The 21,133-nt window shown below is 36.6% G+C and overlaps 1 protein-coding gene across 11 annotated transcripts in view; it reads right to left on the reverse strand.

Annotated features, from left to right (window-relative positions):
• Positions 1-207: 207 nt before the first annotated feature.
• Positions 208-21,133, reverse strand: part of SOCS5 (suppressor of cytokine signaling 5) — a 111,486-nt gene continuing 90,560 nt past the window's right edge. For all 11 annotated transcript variants that reach the window (XM_026059456.1, XM_026059459.1, XM_026059453.1 and 8 more), the window contains 2 exons: positions 11,306-11,398; positions 208-8,726 (listed from right to left, as the gene is read on the reverse strand). In XM_026059456.1, coding sequence (XP_025915241.1) covers positions 7,104-8,714 — 1,611 coding nt within the window. In that variant the 5' untranslated portion in view covers positions 8,715-8,726; positions 11,306-11,398 and the 3' untranslated portion in view covers positions 208-7,103. The remainder of the gene's footprint in view (positions 8,727-11,305; positions 11,399-21,133) is intronic.

Raw genomic sequence — 21,133 nt, forward strand, 5'->3', positions numbered from 1 at the left:
GGGTCTCTGCTGATGTATTTCAGATACAAGAGAAATGGACTGGAATAAATAAGAGCTACTGATGATTTTCATCAGTTAGTTTTCCCTTTCATGTGTACAACAACTAAATATCTGTAACAATATGTATTGTTACAGTTTGACTTCAAAATGAACTCCTTAAAAACACAACTTTTTGCTCCCAAACAAACATAAAAAGAAAACAATACAGTAGTTTATACCCCATTTATTAAGACAGATGCCATCTACTACTTAATACACTGGTTTGGTAGCCATAAATCACATTATTTTCTTACTATATTAAGTTGCAAGACAGTTTGGCAACCAGTTAACAAAGACAAATTAGGCAGGGTGGAGAAACATTTAAGCTGCAGCGGGTTAAAAACCATCTATGCCAGCAAGATCTAAAACAAAGCACAGTTACACAAGGTGCTGGTGTGCGGCAAGTGCCATCACGGGCTGAGCACAGGGTGCTGGGGAGCGCCGGCGGCCCCGCGGCGCTCTGTGTTACACACTTGTTAGCCAGCTCCTCGAGTGCCCCGTGGAACTGCCAGGGGCCTGCTCAAAAGGAATGTCGGGAAAAGGTCCAAGGACTGTCTGGGCGCCACTTTTTTGGACGCATACCAAGGACTGCATCACCAAAGCTACAACTTTTTCTGAGCAGTGATCAAATCGTTTTGTAAGAATGAAGGCTTCTGGTAAGAAAGTTTATAGTGCAATCTGAATTAATTTGTGCCCACAGTGTCATTACTCATTCTCCCAAAACAGTTTAAATATAATAATGTAAGAATTTACTATCTTTATAAAGGTCTTACAAAGCAGCGCTTGTATAGTCGGTGACTACATATAGTTGATTTTAATAAATACAGCTCTACATGCTTCCGTAAAACTACAAGTAGGAAAGCAAGAAGTGACGAAGCAGCCAAATACTTTTGTACCTTTCAAAAGCTATTAAAACTCTCAGGACATTAAAACTCAATCTACCTTATCACGCAGGAAGCACACACAACATTTGATTTAACAACTTCTCACAGAAGAACAAACCTTAATACTACTTCCTCTTTCCCAACTTGCCACCAAGTTGTAACTCTTGTTGAGAAGTCATAGAATTTGCTTTACTTCAGACAATGAAGTTTAGATACATGTCAGTGTAACTGTGTGCTTAACATGCAAATTTGGAACAAGAGATACATCACAGGCATACAATCATGTATTATTTCTACTGAAGACAGGAGAGAAAAAAAGTCAAGCACCAAGAGCTTCAGCTCATAACAGATACGTTGTGTTGGCCCTAAGAAACCTATCTGATAACAGCTGTATTTTTATGCAAGTTTACAAAGTGAACATTCATTCAGCTTGAAAAGTATATACACAATAGTTACCTGGATTCCAAGGAATTTAGAGACATTATGGGGTTAACACCCAATAAATATACAATTTTTGTAAAAGGAATATTTTATACAATGGCAATGGTTCATTGAAATAACTTGGTTTTAAAAATTTGCATTCCGAAACAACTATAAGGTTAAAGTCATCAAGAGTTTTTGTTTTGTTTTTAAGAGTCTTTTAGACATAGCAATTGTGCAAGAAAGGAGAAACTGTTCTTGAAAAGAATCTTCAAAAAATCCTTGCCTCATCACAAAAAGTGTTTTATAAATCTTTCTACAAAAACATTAAACTTTTTTCTTTTCAGAGCCCTCAACAGTAGCATTTTTAATAAAAACAAAAGAAAAAATACATAAAATTCAGACCTTTAACGTCAACCGTATTTGGTAGATGCAACCAATGGTCAGAAGACAAATGATTCTTTGTATATCCCCATTATTGTGAAAAGGGAGAGAAATTAGCAATGTTATACTATGTTTTGTAAGAGTTAACACTTTAAAACCCAATGGATTTGGTTTCTATTGTAAGATATATATAAAAAAATTCATTATAAACAAAATACTCCCCTAGTCAGAGTCGATAGACATAGCTGTTTAGGTAAGTTTGGCCATAGCAGGAAAACACACACACCAAGCAACCAGCGATAATATGTAACTACAGCTTAAGATACAAAGAAAATAGTCCTTCTATCTGCAATATGTGCAAATAGAACAAAGTTCAGAGAAGATTTTTAAATTGCAGTATATTAATGCCCACCATATTGGTGTACTTCAGTTGGCTTCAAAAAAAAAACATGAATGCACAAGTTCTTGGAGGCATCTTATTAACATATATATGGACTATGTAGATTCTTGAAGACTGTCAGATTTGGCACATATACAGTAATTTCACCATAATACTTTAGGAAAACCAGACTCAAAGAGCACTTTCATTATTTTAAATTTGAATGGTTTTAATATGAGACATCAAATCTTGTGATTTTAGAAAGAATCAGAAAATTCAAGTAATATGTTCATGGACACAAACTTGTTGCATTAATATTTCTGCTAAATATTGTATTTCAAGTTAGCTTTGGGGGGGGAAAAAAAGGAGCATCCTCCCTGCAGATTCCTCTCTGTATGGCACTCAGCACCTTCTGGCATTGCTCAGTGCTTTACAGATTTAGATATACATGCAACTTTGCAGCAGATGAAGCTCTGAAGCATGCTGCAAACAGTTCTTGGAAATCTGGCTTGCATATGGAGAATAAAGCAAACCAGTTTTGGATCAAAGTTCAGAATCTTTTGCTTGTTTCCAAGTAGTGCAGAATCAAAGTTGGACTTAATGACGTGACATTAGTGGATATGATGTCAGAACAACATCTAGCAAAGGCTTGAACTGGTCTTATCAAACACTACGATACAGGTCTTTCAAAGACTGCACACTTCTGATTTAAAGACTATTGCTTTTTAAGCTTCCCCTTGGACATGATTCATCTGTCATCTACTGTAATCAACACTCAGTCTCTTTGAGTTTTATTTTACTTCACTGCTGAAGAGCTATTATTGACAATGCAAGTGATGGATATTTTCTATAAGAAAACAAATACTGTATTTTAAGAAAAGCTATTTATGGAGGCAGTAAGAAGTAAATATAGTAAGTATGTTATTTAATGGAAACTTGGGGAAATAAGCATTGAAGCATTACATTTCCATCCAATAAATTAATAAAGGTTCTAACATTTATCACTTGCTTTCATAAGGAGTGCAAAAATAAGTCTTCCAGTATATTCAAAATTTGAAGCACAGAAATGCAAAACATGGCTTTGTAACTTATTTTCCTATGAGACATTTCATTCTGATAAGCAAGTTATTCGGACCACTTGTGTCTAAATGTCCTTAAGAGTATTTTCAGAAAAGTTATGCCTTTAAAACTGATTGGAGGGAAGGGAAACTACATAACCCCTCATATATAATAAAAAGACTATTTCTCCCTAACTCCAAGAGGACTAAAAAAAAATGTATTTCTAAAAAGATTAGGATTTAATGCCCTAATTTTTATTTAACAGTATTCTATAAATGATGATCCAGTTACATAGTAAAAAATAAACTCCAAGCACTATATTTCAATGCATTCATGGCATTATTCTATTTACACATTTTTTCAATGTTAGATAACATGTAATATGGAAATTACAGTTATTATAATTTCCATCTCTTGGTAAAGTGTGTAGAGCTGCTGCTGGTTTCCTAAACTATTATGATGTTTGTATTTATGTGCAACACCACAACTGAGTTCTGCTAGGTATTCAAAGATCTTAATTCCTACACAGCACTATGATTTCACTTTTTTCAAATACAGTTAAAGACCTTTGCAAGATCTTGTAAAACAATCCCACAGAGTAAGCCCTTTCTATAGATTGCTGCAGAAATGAGAATCACCTCCAAACTGTACTTTAAGATTAAGGCTCAAATAGCTATCTGTTACGTAATCAGATTAGATTTGAATCATTCTAGCAAACCTTATTAAATTGAAACTTACTGTTAAAAAAAAATCAGTTTTGTGCACATCTTTGGAAGAGGACAATTATGAGATTTTCTAAAGAAAATCAGAACGCCCCACAAACAGAAGGAAGCAGTTTAATATCTACATTCTCAACTTACCAAAGTTTTAGTGCCTTTAAAACTGAAGATGAATGAACTCCTTGATTAAAAAATGCACTGCAACTCTAGTAGTCAGCACTCAAGTCTACTATAATCAAGAAAGCTTGACTGGATTTTTAGCATAATCACTTTAGCAAGTTATTCTCCCGTATATTTCAGGGAAGCAAAGCTTCAAAAAAGTCATCAAAAATAAGCCAGTATGAAATGTTTTTGTATTTTAAGGGATCCTCTCTGTAAAAACACTATTTACACAAATGCAAGAGCAATCTTTCTAAAATTATGGTTCCCCCCTCCCCCCAAAGATTCGCCACATGGTAAAAAGTTAACTGAATGCGTAATCTGACCATGTTAGTATTGTTATAGCTAGAATCTCATCAGCTAGTTTATGACAAGCGACTGCAACAGGTGTAAACAAAACCAGATCCCTATATTGAGACAAAGCTTGGCTGCAAGTTGGCTGTAAAATACTAATATTAAAAGCAAGCTATAAAGTAAACTCATCTGGAATTGAAATCCAATTGAGGGAACAGTGAGAACGACACAGTGAAGGTACACTTGGGTGCAATTTCATGCTGGTGATTTTTTTTTCTTCTTTTTTAATGTAAGCAGCTATGCTTAGAGCAGATTTTAAACCAGGAGTTGCATATCCAACAACACACACAACTCAAAACTTAAGTGACCGTTAGCACATTTGTACACATACTTACACAAACTTGGTGATAAGTATTTACATATTCCGAACAAAGTTTCATTTAACAGTTGAAGTATTTTAACACATGGAAGAAGAAAAGCTACTACAAAGAATGCATAATGGGATCACAGATTTTCCACAAGCATATTAACATATGTTTTAAAGTGCTTTCTGGGTGCTTCAAATTAACCCCTTTCAGTATAAGCTTCTATGTAGTAGTGCTGTTCCAGTCATTACAGAATTATTTAAATCATTTTTCTTCAGGTGCACTGTGAATTCAAGAAAAACGATGACATTGTTGACATAAAAGTTTTCAGCCCTACCAACATAAATGAATACATTACTTAGGTTCAGAGGAAGTTCTCAAATACTTTGGTTTATCATAATTTGGGATAAACATTTGATAGAACAGAAATTGCACCTCTCCACTAACTTTTCCACTAAAAAAATACCCCAACATAAATTGACAATATTCTTTGGTAAAAACAGGACATTTGACCGATTTGTATATATGTATTTATTAAAAATATTCTAAAAGTGAACAAATGCCACAGCTGTACTGTCAATTTACAGGAATTAATAACCATTCCTAACTCAGTGGGGAGTATCAAAATATTAAGCTTACCAGTCAGCTATATAACTGGCTGAAACACCTTCAGCAGCCACTATAGGGGGTCAATATTATTTTGAAACATTTTTTCCTAATATTTATCCTTTACATTGCAAAAACTTAAAAATGCTCTGTGCCTGCAGACAGTCCATTGTTTTGCAGCAACCACAGAAACATTATTCAGTTGTGTATATTGTTAGGTTTCTGATAAGCAATGTAACATAAATCAGGAATACGGTGTGCTGACCAACCAATATTCTACCGCACAGTATTTGTGCATTAACTATACTAAGTACTAGGAAAGCCTATTAAAAATTCAGTTAACTGCTACAAGTTATGTGAATATATAAAAACAGAGCAGATATACAAGTATAACACTGAACATACTGTACTTTATTAGCACAAAAAGCCAGAACAAGGCACAGCAAGCAGAAAAATACATCAATAGAAGGGTTAGTGTAGCATACAAGAGTAACGTTTATTGTACTTGCAGCCAAAGTGTTCCCTACCTCGCACAGGTCACCACCATAGAGAAGTAAGTTATAACATACTGTAGCAGCTGGTAAAGAAACTAGGGAGCACTCATAATTGGTACAAAACATTAACAGGGGACAGGGCATTCCAACAAAATTTTAGTGCAAAAATGTCTAAGACAGAACTGTTTTAAGTCCCATCTCTGATTAAATAAGCAAATAGAACTTAGAATTTTGTTTCTAAGTCATCTGTTGAAACTATAATCAGTGCATATTATTTCAAAAATATTTTAAAAAGCGCTAATGGAAAAAATATTTACAAATAAAGTGTAGCAGTACCTTTGAAACCTGACATTTATTTCAGATATCTATCAGGTTTTGTATTCTGATTATAATAATTCAACCACTGGTAACTTTCTCCATAAAAATATTAAACAACTTTAAGTAATTAAACAGTTTCTCTCTTCACTATTATCTTCCATCGTAAACTACAAGTAGTCAGGCCACCAATTTCTCTTTTATAAAAAGCTGCAAACTTTTGTTTCATGGCAATAATCTAATTCTGTGTTCTGCCACTTAAATTAATAATTCACACTGGAAGGTATTAAACTGTCCACAACAGTATTATTTTTGCTAACAATGCCACTTAAACCTCCAAGTGTTTTAAACAGAATTACAGTACTGAGCAGGTATATTCAAGTCTTCATGATTAGGAAACCTTCTACACTGAGAAAAGCATGATTCATTTGTTAGCATCAAAACACCATTAACTGTTACTGGACTGCAGGTCATCCCTGCTTCTAATGAACTGCTCTTCATTTTTCAAAAGAAAATACTCTTATCCTCTAGTATTTGGAAACTTTATGTTTATGAGCTAAATTAGTATTTTGAGTAGTGGAAAGTTTGTGAGAAGATACTTTAAAAAAAAAATACTTCAAATATTAGCAAAAATGCTCCTCTAATAAAGTCTTTATTAGCATTGCATGAATGCCCCATGGAAAATGCCTCATAGTTTCTTCATCCAATTACTACAGCTATAAAAGGGAAACAAAATATTTAGAAATTAGCAAAAATATTTTAATTAGGTCTAAATGAAAAATGTGCAGAATTGCGTCTGCTTATTGTTTCCAAGAGGCATCACAATTTAGTTTGATTAACAGCAGGCAGCATCTGACAGGATACTAACACTGAGCTTAAATAGGATATTGCAAAAAAGCTAGACATTGTTGGTGCACTTGCTGCAGTTAAACTGTAACACACAAAAAAGCGTATTCTATAAGCTTATTGGGGACTCTGGATTCCATTTACTTTGTTTTAATCGGTTCCCGCTCCAACCATCGCACCCTGACTTTTTGTTTATAGTGATACTCCTTTAGAAAGTCTTGCAACATTGAAGGTAAAGGAAGGTCATCAATTCCATCATATGTAGTGCACCTGCAGATTACTGCCCGGCAGATATACTGCAGACTAAAAGGAAAAGTCCTGTTCAGAGATACAGTAAGCAACGGTTCAAAGAACATGCAAGAACTAGGATCTTTGTAGTGCTCTAGAAGCCCTGTAACAGTGGAGGAGTGAAACACACAGGGATCATGGGCATCAAAGCTAAAGTTGTGATTCCACTGCTCAATGCGTGCATGTAGGGATCGGTTATAACGGCGGAAGCTCACAGAGAAGAGGTAGTCCTCCTGCGCAGAATCCCTGAGCAAAAAAGTGCCTTCGGGTTTACCCTCCAGAAGTGCTTCTGCTTCATAACGGTCCATCACGCCCCAGTAACATGGGTTACCTGTGATCTGAAGCAAATCTGGCACAAGGCAATGGATGTAATCAATTTGAGTGTGTACTTTCCAAGCCCCTTGCCTGCTGATATGGCCATGGCTCTCTCCAGACATCTGACGCTGCTTCTGCCTGCGTGACTGCAGACAAAGTGTTGTCGTGTCCTCTTCCAAGTCACAATTTCCTGGTGGTGGCACATTTTTGTCCCCAGTCAGCTCAGTCATACCAGGGGCTAACTTTGGTCCTAGTTTATATAATGGATTAACCTGTGCTGTAGCTTCAAAAGTATGTATTTGGGCATTGGGAGGGGGATCAACCCCTTCTTCAATACTAAGTCTACGTCTCTCTCTGAGTCTGTCTTCTTCATCTTCTGTAGAAACCAAGGAAGGATCAAATGTATCAAAAAAAGTTGAATGTGGACTCACAGGAGCTGTGTGTTGCTTAATGAGATGCCACTTCTGAGCCAGATCTGAGCCTGCAGGAAAAGGGCATTTCTCAAGCATTAGTTCAGAGAGATGGATTTTTCTTTTGTTAGAAAACAGAGGTTTGGACTGTTTGCTGTAAGTTCTCATGGGAAAACACAGCCCAACAGTATCTTGTAGACGCTGTCGTAGAGAACGGCTACCTACTGTCCTGTTTGATACTGTATCCATATCATGGACAGAACTCACCCCATACCTTCTCTCCCTCCTTTGCAAACCACTTCGTGTTCTACCAAATCTTTTTTCAGTATCCAAGGAGCTCTGGGTTTTGGTAGAGCAGGAATGTTTCTTCTTCCCCCCCCAAGGAGCATGCCGAGAATAAGAGTCCCTTCGAGCAAGTCTAGCTCCTGTGGTGACACATGAGTCGTTCTCTTTCTCAATGCTTATTTCAACTATCTGAGGAATTTCAGTGACACAGTTTTGGTTTCGCCTTGCTGAGTTCTTTGAAGGACTTAAACCTAATTGCAAAGCAATGTTTTCTCTCAAAGGGCTGCTGGGTTGTTGTTGAGTCAAATCAGTTATCTGGATAGCTTTCTCTTTAGCAGACGAACAACTACTGGAGTTCACAACTACGTTTTCATTTTGGCTTCCACCTTCATGACTGAAGAGATTCTGGCACCTGTATTTGAAGTTGTTCCACATCTTTCCCACTTTATCCATGGATTACGTTATCTAAATTCAAGAGGAGAAGAAATATTAAAATACAGTTTTTAAAAGTAAGAATACATCTTCAGTTATCTATTAAGTTACTGACACAAAGACAATTTTGTTAATTGAACTTGAAAAAGTGCCCTAGTGTATGTGTAGTTATGTAGCATATAACATGCATCACATCATTTGGATATTTAGAAAACCAGCATGAAGAAAATGTTTGGGAGATTACAAACATCTTATTTAAGAACAGGCCTTCCCATTATTCTATAGGATCATTAAAAATGTAAGTAGGACTGCACAGTTGTATTTGATGGACACTAGGAATTATGCAATCACAAGTTCTTCGTTTTAGGTGTCATACGTATGGTACGACTCCCTGATCAGCTTCCAATAAGCAGCAGTAAAACAAACCCTGAAAAAGAACAATTAAAGTCACTCCTAACTCTGAGAGCAGTTAGCGAAATCCAAAGTCCACTGTAATTTTTCCCTATACATAATCTAAAAGTGAAAACTCCAGCCACAGGTCAAATAAGTTTCAAACTATACTTGACAAGAGGAAAAAGTGTACTACAAGTTAGACTTTTTTTTTTTGGGGGGGGGGGGGAAGTAGTCCACCAAAAAACAAAGACAGACAGCAAGATAGCAGGAAAACTTTATAATACGTTAGTAAAAGCCATAGGTACAAAACATCTGAAAGAAGAAGAAAAAAAGAAGAAAAACACACACACACCACAGTCTGGCATTACTTCTTAGTCATGCAAGTGAAAAAGCCCAGGAAGCTTCTATCTTTAGCCAGAGCTTTTAAAAAGAGAGCAGCTCTGCAGCAGAGACATGATGACAGTGAATCATGAAGATACAGTAAAAAGATAAAAACATTAGCACTGCGTATTTTGCGACTGCTACTTTAGAAACCAAGTCTGATAATTGGAACAAGACTGCCAAAACACAGGACTGCCCTAGGACACACAGAAACAGGCTAATTCTGTACTAAGAAAAAGTCAGGCAGTGCCAAGCTAAATTAGATCTAATTAAGTTCTGAGAGAAGTGCTAAATTGATAAAGGATTAAAACATGTCATCTTATTAAATTTAACTCTTAATATATATCCATAGAACACAGTTTCCATTATTTTAAAGAAGCATTCCTCTGTTGCTGCAGTACTTTTCTGTTCACAGCTAGAAAGGAATCTAAAGCAGTGACCAAACCCACTGGGTCTCATGAGATAAACAGGCGGATGATAAACAGGTATGCAATACTCTAGAGATCCAGTCTAGAAGTCCCTTAAGACAGAAGCACAGCTATAGGCCTATGATTTTATAACAATATCTACCGAGACTGAGAAAAAGTCAGAGGTATAGCTTACATGAAAATCCTGATAAAAGGATAATGAATGTGAACCACCCACTAGCTGTTACGAGAGCAGAAAGCAAGAGGAGCAAAAAATCCACCCCTCCCCCCCCAGATACTCCAGCAAAAGCAGCAAGGCAGGTATCTATATCCAACAACATAAAATAAAGCCTTAAGATTTTAGTGTGGACTTGGGGAAGTGAATAAAAGGAGAGGAAAAAAAAAAAGAAAAGTCAAATCTTCACATTCTCTGGAGATTGCTGGTACAAGTTACCTAGAACACAGTGCTAATAATAATCTGAGCAACACACAAGAAGTTTTTAAGAGGGAGACAATATTTAAAACAGGTTTTAGACAAAGAAAAACCTGCAAAGAAAAGAAACGTTATATTTAAAAGACCTTATAGAGTGCTGTGCAGATGTAAAAGTGAAAGCGTGTAAAGACATAAGCAAGGAATGTCCTCCTGATCAGGAAATATTCCTAAATTAGACTTTTCTTTAGCAACTCCAGGCCAAGCTGCGAGAGGGGGCAGGAATAGTTCTCAGAGTAGCAGAATGAATTAAGCCATATCTTCTGCAGATTTGTAAGAACCATACAACCGTGTTTCATCCCATCACAATAACTGTGTAGCTGTGGTGTCTCACACAATATCAACACTGACAGGGAGGCAGCACATGTTTGATGGCCACCAGCCTGTCCACACAACATATATAAGGTGGAGTTCTATCTACTTTTCTTTCAAGGGGTATATCCGTTTATTTCTTTTCCTCTATCCAGACACCAAGATGTATAAATTTAAATTATCTTTGAGACACCTACTATCCCCTTTGTCAAATTCAGCTGAAACGAAAAGAGGTTTAGAATTTGGGGGCTGAGGGACATAAGGGAAAAGATAATAGATAACAATGATGTAACCTTTGTCCCCTTGGATGATCAGGCTAGAAAGTGTATATCTTTGAGACGATCAACCAGAACTGCTTTTCTGACCACACAATCATACTCTATTTAATATGACATTTATTCTCAAATTGCTCACTATTGCATTTACTTTGAACAATTAGTCTAGAATRTCTTTAGACTGTTATACAGGTTAAAAGTTTCCCAAATTCACCCAAAAATCCAAAATACACACCAACGCCTCCCTCCCTGTCCCCCAGATACTGACTTCACAGATTGCACTTTCCAAAAGTTTAAATTTAAAGGTTAACTACTCTTTGGTCACACTCAAGAGACTATAGATACCCTTCTTACCCAGAAAAGCATATAGAGTCACTGTATCTTGTCTTGAGAATATACCTCAACATGAGCTTGCTAGATTCCTTCTCTGAGTTGCGGACATGATTACTACAACAAGAAAAAAAAAAAAAAAAAAGATTTTTGTAAGTTATTAGAATACCTTTTCATTTAGATATTTTAAGTTTGTCACTGATATCAAAGGGCTTTTTAAAATAAATTATAAACACGCACATACAACAGCCTGCTCATTTTATATTTATTCTGCTTATTAACATAAACAAAAGGCTTCATGGAACTTTTTCTGCTCCACTAACCACATTTGTGAAATAGAATCCAGGGGAGGACCCTCAAATGAAGCTCTTGAGAAAGAATAGCAAAGCCACAGCATCTGGGTCATTAAAGTGACAGACACAGCAGGCATACTCAGGCCTGCAAAAAAGGTTTCCACACATTTTGGTCTCAAGTCCAAAGCAGTGGTTCCCAAGTTGCAGTTGGCAGTGCCATGAGATCACCTCACACTGCCTCTCCTCCTTGTTTCCAGCTGCTACCTCACATCAAAAGGCAGCTAAAAATACACACTTTTCTAATATTACTTTTCCAGGTAAGCAACTGCTGCACTTGCCACAAGGATGTTATATGATTGTGAAGCAAGAGGAATATGAACCAGGATTCTAAAAATGGGAGAGTAAGTGGAATACAAGACAAGTTCTTTATTAAAAAGAGTAGGTCAGCACTTCCCTAAAATAATCGCATTGTTTTTCAGAAATCCAAGAGCAGTTGAAGGATTTAATAGAGCTTGCTCACATCAGTATTAGAAATATAGCAGGAACAGAAGAATAACTTGCTTCTCAACCCTAGAACCAAGTCTAGGACAATAGTAAGAGTTAACAGAAAACATTAAGAAGTTATGCTGCTGCTTTACATGTAGAACACAAAGAAAAATATTTGAATATGATGTATACTTACTGGGATAAAGACTATGAAGATGACTAGTCACATTCAGTCACTAGTGAATATTAGAAGTTAATTTTCCTAGGCAGAAACTTCAAAATTATGTCAGAAAAGCACTAAGCATTTTCAGTTTCCACTCACCTATGATTACTATCGAACAACTCCATAAAGATAAGTTCCCTTCCAGAGAGCAGAGTTGCAAGTACAAAATCTTGACACAAAACTAAGATTAAACCAAAGGCAAAAGAACTTCACTTCTGCAACTTTAACATTTACAGTATATCAGTTTCTTCTTTTCTATTATGTTTCCAGCAAGTCTACAATATACAAGACAGCAAACACTACTGTAATTGATTCAGAGGAAGGGTCTTAACAGAGCAAAGGAGATGCAAAGCTTCTAGGATAAGGACTATAAACTTTTCAATAAGCATTACTTAAAATGTTAGTTCATTCAGGCTTAGAGGACACACCTGCATTCCAAACAAAACCAAAAATGCCTTTGTTTTACCGAGCACAGGTGGCAAAGGGGCTGCACACTATATTTTGACTAGGAAAGTCTGAAAAGGACATGGACACTTATCTTGCAATGTCATAATTAATGGTACTTATTGTAATTTCACATGTCACTCCATTATTCCTCAGTTCTGCTCAGAAAAGTGAACAGTCAGTATGCTGCCTATCATTGTATCAACTTTGCTGGCTAGCTGACAGGGCCTGTTGGACAGGCTGCCTGGTGGTCACCTGAGGGAGCGGCTGCTTTAGGAACCAGGCTATGCTAATGGAAAATGCTTTCTTGAATGTGGGCGACTGTCTCAGTTACCTCTCAATACCTCTGAGTTACCTCTCAATACCATGTCAGAATAAAACTTCAGTCATTCTTAAAGTCTTTCACAGTCAATCTAATAATTTCATATTTGTTTAAATCAAAGCACAGCAAACTTGCACTTTTAACGGATTTCTTGTAGCAGCACTAATGTTGACAAAATACGAGTTACTTCTGAAATGGCCCTAAAGCCATCTTGATTTTAGGAAGCAGCAATGCCAGTGGTTATTTTATCTTAATAAAAAAAGAAATTTGATTCCATCAAAACCCCCAAAATGAACTAATCAATTTGTAGATTGTTTTTTTCCCCAGAAAAAAAGTTATGCTAACATTCCCAAAACAATCTGTTTTCAACTAAAAATAGTTTCTATCTACCTCATAGAGGCATAAATACTGTAAAACATATTACATCTCCAGAAAAACAGGCACAGCATGCTTATTGCAAAAACAAGAGTCTATGAAGTTCTTTATTTAGGTATTTTCACATTATGACCACTTCAAAACATGGAAAAACAATTCTTATAAGTCAAAAAAATCAATAACCTGAAGGGAGTGGGGGGTACAGGGGGAGGGAAATCACAATCTCTCTGCTCCTTGCAAAATGTTTAGTTCAGTGCTAGCATGAGCATACACAGGCCAAGCAGGCTAACACATTCAGTAACACCATGGCATATCACCTTGGACCATGGAGGCAGAAGTAAAAGGAATGGAGAGATTCTACACATCTACTGTTTGGATTGTTCCTTACTTTAAAAGGATTCACTCAGCACTGACAAGAGAGACTCAATTATTAAAGACATTTTCTTCCACTGAAGTTCGCTGGCTGACGAGGTTAGTGTCCTATTTGTACATTGCCAAATGCCTACCAGCTACTGCTCCTGAAGATCCACTAACAGAGCTGCTCACATAAGCACTCCTCAACCTTATTCAGTCAAAATGAACAAGGTTTGTTCATTTAAAGTAACCCACTTGAGGAAAGAAGAGGAATACTAAAGCTTACAAAGCAGTTTCCTTCCTTCCTATACACAATTCCAGAAATAATGAATTACTACTGTAGTACTAGAGATAACTTAAAAAAACCAAAAAAACCCAAAAAAAACACAGACATGCACACAAGGAATAGATTGGCTTAAATGGAACATGCATTTCTCTACGCATACACAAAAAAAGTAGCCACTATGCACAATTTGAAGAACTTATTTGGGGGGCTGGAAGGAAGAGTTGGCTGGGTTTTTTTAAATAGACAAGGTGATGTATACAAGTTTCTCAAGGTTTCATGAAAGCCTTATTGGGGCCAGAAAGTACTACTGTTTTTTCCTAGCAGGCTCTGATAACTTGGAAATATGGTTGTGCGGGAAGAATATTTGGAGATCTGAAGCTCCAGATCATTGACAGTTCATATACTTAAACTTGCCAAGAAGAGTTAAAGGACACTGTGCTATAATTCCACCAACACACAAAATTGACATAAGTCAGCACTGCAGCCAAAAGAAATTGTCTCAGCCTCTTCCCATTCATGACCACCTGCTGGTGCAGGGCAGTATCTGTACACTGTATGGCTGCTCAGGGAACCAGACCAAGGAACTGATCCAGATTGAAATGAATTATCAGAAAAAGTGCAAGTGTCAATCATTTGCTCAATCTGGTTTATGACTTCTATACAAACGTTCATGCCAGTACAAGGGAGGAGCTGATGAGGAGGTAGGCAGAAGCAGCCAGGACAAGACCTCTTCCTTCCACAGCAGTACTGTTTTGTTCTGCTCAGGGTGGCTTATAGATGGCTACTTCAAAGGAGAATTTCAGTTGAGACCTATATACTTATCAAATATGTGGCTCTGGCTGCAAAGAAAGTTTAGGACTGTATTTAAGCCATTTCTCTGAACATTCATGTTGAAAGTTCAGCCACTGAAAATGTTTATTTCAAAAATAAAATGCTGAGTTGGCTGGATGTGTCCTGCTAAAGCATACTAAAAGCTACAAGTTTCAAGGACTAAAAGTTGGCAGACTGTCAAGTCAAAGAAAAATAATGATATTTTGCCATTGTTCCAAGCTGAAAGTAGGAAGTAATCTCCTCCCCCTCCTTGCTGCAGATTCACAGTGAACAAAAAGCAGTCCTAGCCTGGACAGCTGATGTTCTGCCAGTTTCTTTCCAACCAGCTATGCACTGGTAACTTCAGTTCAAAAATAYTGAAGTATTCCAAACAGCAGGATGCATCTTTGTTAGTATTGCTGTGCTTTGGGGATTAAAAAGGACGATTTCAGGACTTACATGTGCTCACAGACAAGATTATAAAATATCATACAGTTGCTATCCATTTCTTTTCTGCTCACAAAATCCAAAATCCCTAAAAGAGAAAAATTCAAATGAAGAAGGGAATATGAATAATATTATATCAAGATAGAGAACAATTATTTCTGGAGTACTCTTTTCCCTTTACTTATACAAGCCTTGTGGATAATATAACTATCAGAAACAGAGCTAGTATTTCTAATTATATAAGGATTGAAGAAACACACAGCAAGCCTAAGTTCCAGATAACAATAGAGTAGTAATGCTGTACAGATCTACTGAGAACTGCACATACTGGTAGATATCTGCGGTAGAAGCTCTATAAATTCAAGTAAATAAGGCATAGAGTAATTCCAGGGAAAGACACCACCCCTCAGTCATTTAGACAGTATCCTGACGGCCACTGGATGTAATGTACAAATACACATGAGCAACATTAAATGGAAATGGAGTTTCTTTTACAATGATGTCAGGTAGGAAATGGAGCACAACTTCACCTTATAATTTAAATTGTTTTGACATATCAGAAAGAGGCCTGAGTCCTGTGCTACTCTCTAAAGACAATTCTTAGATCTAGCACTCCATCTAGAAACAGGAACTACTAAAACTCCTAGACTTCAGGTCAGGCTAGAAAGTTAAGAGTCTGAAAGTGATACTCTTTCAAAGAGTTAGCAATTCTAATATAGAAAAATACTTTGTTTCAATAGAAACTTTTAAGAAATTCCTTGTAAAGGTCATTGAAAAGAAAGGCATTCAAATGAACAAAACATAGTGTTATGAGAACTGAGATTAAATTTCCGATATGTATTCACAGTGCTAAACCAATTTTGAATCTTCAGTGCTGTATAAGAATACATTGCCAAGTCTGAACTTACGACATTTGACCAGTAGGGACCTTAACAAAAAAATTCATATCCTTTAAATATGGTAGAACAACAATTATTGCATGACTTAGAATTTCTATAAGATCACACAACAGAAATTTTGCCACAATCATCCCTCAGTGCAGAATAAAAAATGAAAAATAAAAAAACCAAAACTGAAAAAGCATTGTTAGCACAGTAAGGTACCTGCTATGGAAGAGAACTGTAGATGACTCACTGAAATAATGTCTTCTGTTTAAGTCTCCTAGAACATAAGCTGCCAATATATTTTAAGTTCATGTGGGCAGAATAAACAGTTCCAGTCAGTGTTCAAGTTAAGCATGGCAGCCCTCTTGATGACCTCTGCAAAAGCCATAACTGTTCTGAGGAAAAGTGCCTACAGGAGTTCTCCCATAGCAGAACAGAATTTGTTTCTACTTTTAGGAATACTAAAGAGTATCCTCCTCTACCAAGTTCAAAAAATACAAATAGGTCTGAAATTTGTATAAAAAGTGATCTAATGGTTACTCATACATAATTCTGGGGAGTTTTCCGAGTTAAGGAAAAGCAGACATTAATATACTACACCTCACTAAATGCAAAGGGAATCGGAAGTGAAGTAAAAAATGTGCCAGTTTCATATTGCAGGTCCTTGACTAGCTCAGTAGAAACATTTAATTTAAGATACCTCATAAATACAGCATTCCATTCAATTGCAAATGGGCTATTTTGCAAGCAGCTAGTTCCTCTGTTCAGGGATCACCTCACACTGTTTTAACAGTCTTATTTCTTCTCAAATATTCTACATTTTTCACAACCTTAATAGCCTGCCTAATGCCTCTCCCTCATCACAGTCCCTTTACTCCCCCTCAGACCTACAAGCACCTCTCCTGCCCACAGAGCTCTTCCATGCCCCCAGCTACTTTTCATGTTTACTTTCTATCCGACCAAGCAAAAAAACAGATTTTCTAATATGCACTGACTAGCTAGTTGCCACCACTTAAAATGGATAAACACAAATTTCTACTTCTCTTTCTCTAGTGGGAGATCTATGGTAGTGACTAAATAGGCAAAAGCAGCAAAGCAGCACTGACATTTATGCAATTTGCAAGATTTCTTAAAAAAGGTAAGTCTTCCTTTCAAATTTGAGTGAAATGGACCAACAGGTTCAAAACTTTCTAGAAGCACAGAAACTGAAAAGAGAGTGGCAGCCTAGGCTATGATTTATTAGGAATCACAAATTTAAAAAATTAAGTTTGCATTCTCCTGAAGAATTGCTGCATACACTTAAAAAAAAATTCTCTTGCACAATGACTTCAATTCAGAAATTCAGTTGTTCGATTCAGAAATTTGCCATTTGTGCTGCAAGAAGTCCATATCCAACGAGGTTTTATGGATAGCATCTGTATTTTTTGTTCACTGTTAACATTACTGGAGCAAAGCATTTGACAGTAGCAAGGTCATATGCGCATCTAAGACATAAGGAAACTTCAGAAAATTCCACAGCTAAAAGTGAGCTCTATTTTGCTGCAGCACAAGTGACTTGGAAAAAATATGAAAGACATTTAACTGTAATTTATAGTATGACTATATTAATGACTGACCTCAAAAACTTGTTCAAACTCCCATGTGTCACTGCAACACTTAAAATGAGATTAAACTTTAAGCTGTTGGGGAAAAAAGTGCTGGAAAAGCCCGATATCTTATCCAGCTACAGATACACTCGATATCAAGCAGAAAAGTGGCCTGAGATGGATAGTTCTGAAAGTATCCACAGCTATAGAAAATGTCCTTCATAATCAGTGATCTAACTCCTCATTTATTTTTCTTTTAGGCCAGAAACCAGACAAGTAAGCATTATCACTATAGTACCGCTGCTAATCTTGGATCGATTTCTGTATAAAATGTATGCTTCCATAAAATAGAAGCATATTTGAATAACTGCAGTATGAAACTGGGGGGGTTAACCTGCAACATAGCTGGAAAGCAAGGAGTTAAGGTCCTGTCTAAGAGCACCCTACAGCTGCTGTCAGCAGTCAGGCTTGTCAAGAGAAGCTCTGGGCTGTCTTGACAAGACTAATTGGCAGCAAGCACCTGGTTTCCTAGGCTGGGCAGGGGTAAGTAAAAGAACATAAACCCTGCAAAGAAGGGGAAGGAGCTGGAAGGCTGCCAGTAGGTCTAGGCTGTTTCATGTTTTCACTTTGATCCACAGGCAGCTTCATCCTGGACTAGACCCAGTTAGAGCTATCAGAAACATTTTTCTGAAGCTTTGTAGCTGAAAGGAACCTGCGCTTTATTGTTCTGTTCACATGAGCTCTGCCATGGAGCACCACCAAAATCTTTCCGTGCGGGTTCGCATTACAGCACAGCCAATTGCAACATCAATGGTAGTATTACATAGTTATGGCATTGAAATTTAGGTTTTCAAAGAAAACCAAAAGTTAGTTTAAATGCATTACTATGACTTTAAAATTAAGGGCTTGTATCTCAGGAAATCAAAAATGAGACTGTCCTGGAAGCAGTGATTTTGGCACAGAAGATATTCTGTATATTACATGTATAAAATATGTGCAAACACAGTGTATCTTTAAAATACAAAGCAAATTACAGTGCATCTTTAAGGAGAAGAAAAAATTAAACATTCCAGAAACTAGCTAAAAGACTGAATAAACAACCACATTTCTGGAAGTCCCACTTGAGAAGATACGCATTTTGACTTTCAATAGGAATCATGATTTCAGTGAATCTGATGCTCTCTGAAATTCTGCCCTGCCATTTCTTTGTAAGATCAAGAACTCAAGTCAAAAAGTTTTAAGGCATGAACCTTACAGGTTCAGCCTCTGAAGCAGGGAGTTTTCTCTCCCACTCCCCCCCTTTTTTAAGGAGTAAGGAAAAAATATGTATGTTAGCTTTAACAGCAGTTTTATATTTTTGAACCAACAAGTGTCTAATTACACATACATCACATCAATATATTTCAGTTTTTCATTTTTTGTGCCAGCAAGACAATTTAAATATAAATATTAGAAAGTTGAAATTGCATTTCCTTAAAGCAAGTGCTCAGAGACTATATCTATGCCTCTTCCAAGTTTCACATTTCAGCAGTTTTACTTCTTTTGACTTTAGTCAAGAATTCTAACAGTATACAGTAGGATGAATATTTCCATAACTCAAATAATTGCAGATTTGTAAGCGTTAAAAGAAAAAGTCAGTGCTTGTACATAGTTTGTTTGAAAGAGGTTTCAGTCAAGAAGTATTAATGCTGAATTACAGAGTTTGTGAAAACAAGAGGTTATAATGGCACTGTTCTATAGTAATAAACCACTAGTATCACTGCTAAAAACCCTCCCAAATAGCAGTGAAGCTGTTTTCAATTGAGCACATTATATAGACAATTGCATCATTCCTTTAACCGATAGTGATGTTAATCAGTACTAATACAGAGATCTATTAGTAGCCTTTAAAAGGTAAAAGCTCAATGCAATGAGATTATAAATTACTAAGCTTAGAGTTACTGCTCTAACCAAAAAGTGTTGTTCAGAGTGACAGCAAGGCAAAAAAATCCACCGTTCTTTGCAGTATTTGCTGTCCTTTTGTATTCTATAACTTTGCATAAGCAAGACACTTTTCAGTGATTAAATTTAGAGGCTCTTTTGGTCGTTGCTCATGAGCAACTAAAGATACTTCCACATTTTTAAACAGAAAATAAAATACAACACTTTATTGCGCCATGCAAAGCAGGAATGCTCATGACTCGAAACATAAAAATGGTTAAATCTCAGGGTGCACCATAAAAACTTCAAGTAAAAAAGCCTAACTTTTCACATAGCCAAAATGTAAGACTATCACTGTGCATAAGAAATACATCAGAGAAAGAACAATTATTGGTAAGCAAGTCAGATCTGCCCTTCATCTTAAGAGCATCTATTGCTTTATAATCCATTTCAACTGAGGAGTTACCCAGAACACAATTATGTTATTACATTATCTGTAGGTAGCTGGTTCCTATTTCATAATAGGATGCAAAAGAGGCAATATTTTTTGTCAAGACATAGATATAACTTTCTTCTTGGCCTTACATAATGTAATCAGTTGCAACAAAACTATTTGAATAAAATGCTTATTCTGGCAAAGAAACATCTGTGTATGTTAACTGAGTAAGCCCCCACAGCATGAGAGTTTTTAAAAAAGTGTATGGGTTTGATTAGCTCCTATATTCTCCTGAAAATAAGTTATATAAATGCTTTGCCTTTTGATGTCATCTATTTAAAGTTGCCAACAACCTTCCCGGAGGATTATTCATATTGTTGCACCAAGACCTAGTCCTAGACCAGTAACTCATTGGTTAGCTACTGTACATTTCTCATGAAAAAAAGTCCAACACACTAGCTTGTGACACAACTCTTCAATGCCCAACAGATGCAACAGCTCATTCAGTACTGAGAAGGCACGAAGTATCTCATGTTTGATATGGATATGGTCTCATGTCTGATAAGCATAAGTTATAGGCTGCAGGAACTCCAAAAAGGTACACTGAAATAATGGACTAGAAAAATGAGTCTTTACAATAGCACTACCAACTGGGCAAGATTAGTAAAACTTCCTCTCTTTTGGCCCTAAATTAGACTTGTGAAAGCAGAGATTTAGTTGTATGGATGGGCTAGAAGACTGCATTTCATGCAGAAAGTCTGCAACATAACATCAAACTTAACTAAATTAAACATGATGACCAGATGATGGACTTGACAGAGAGCAAGTGTTCCCCTCCCCCTGCCAAAAACCAAAACCAAAACCCCCAAAACCACAACAGAGGCAAAGTGAGCGACTGAGCCATTTCACAAAAGGGATGGTAAACTATCACCCCAAGCTGAATATAGGTGAAATGAACAAGAGAGTACAGGTTTTGGGCTGTTTCT

This window comes from Apteryx rowi, unplaced genomic scaffold (genome assembly GCF_003343035.1).
Source record: "Apteryx rowi isolate R43461 unplaced genomic scaffold, aptRow1 scaffold_158, whole genome shotgun sequence".
NCBI classification, from domain to species: Eukaryota; Metazoa; Chordata; class Aves; order Apterygiformes; family Apterygidae; genus Apteryx; species Apteryx rowi.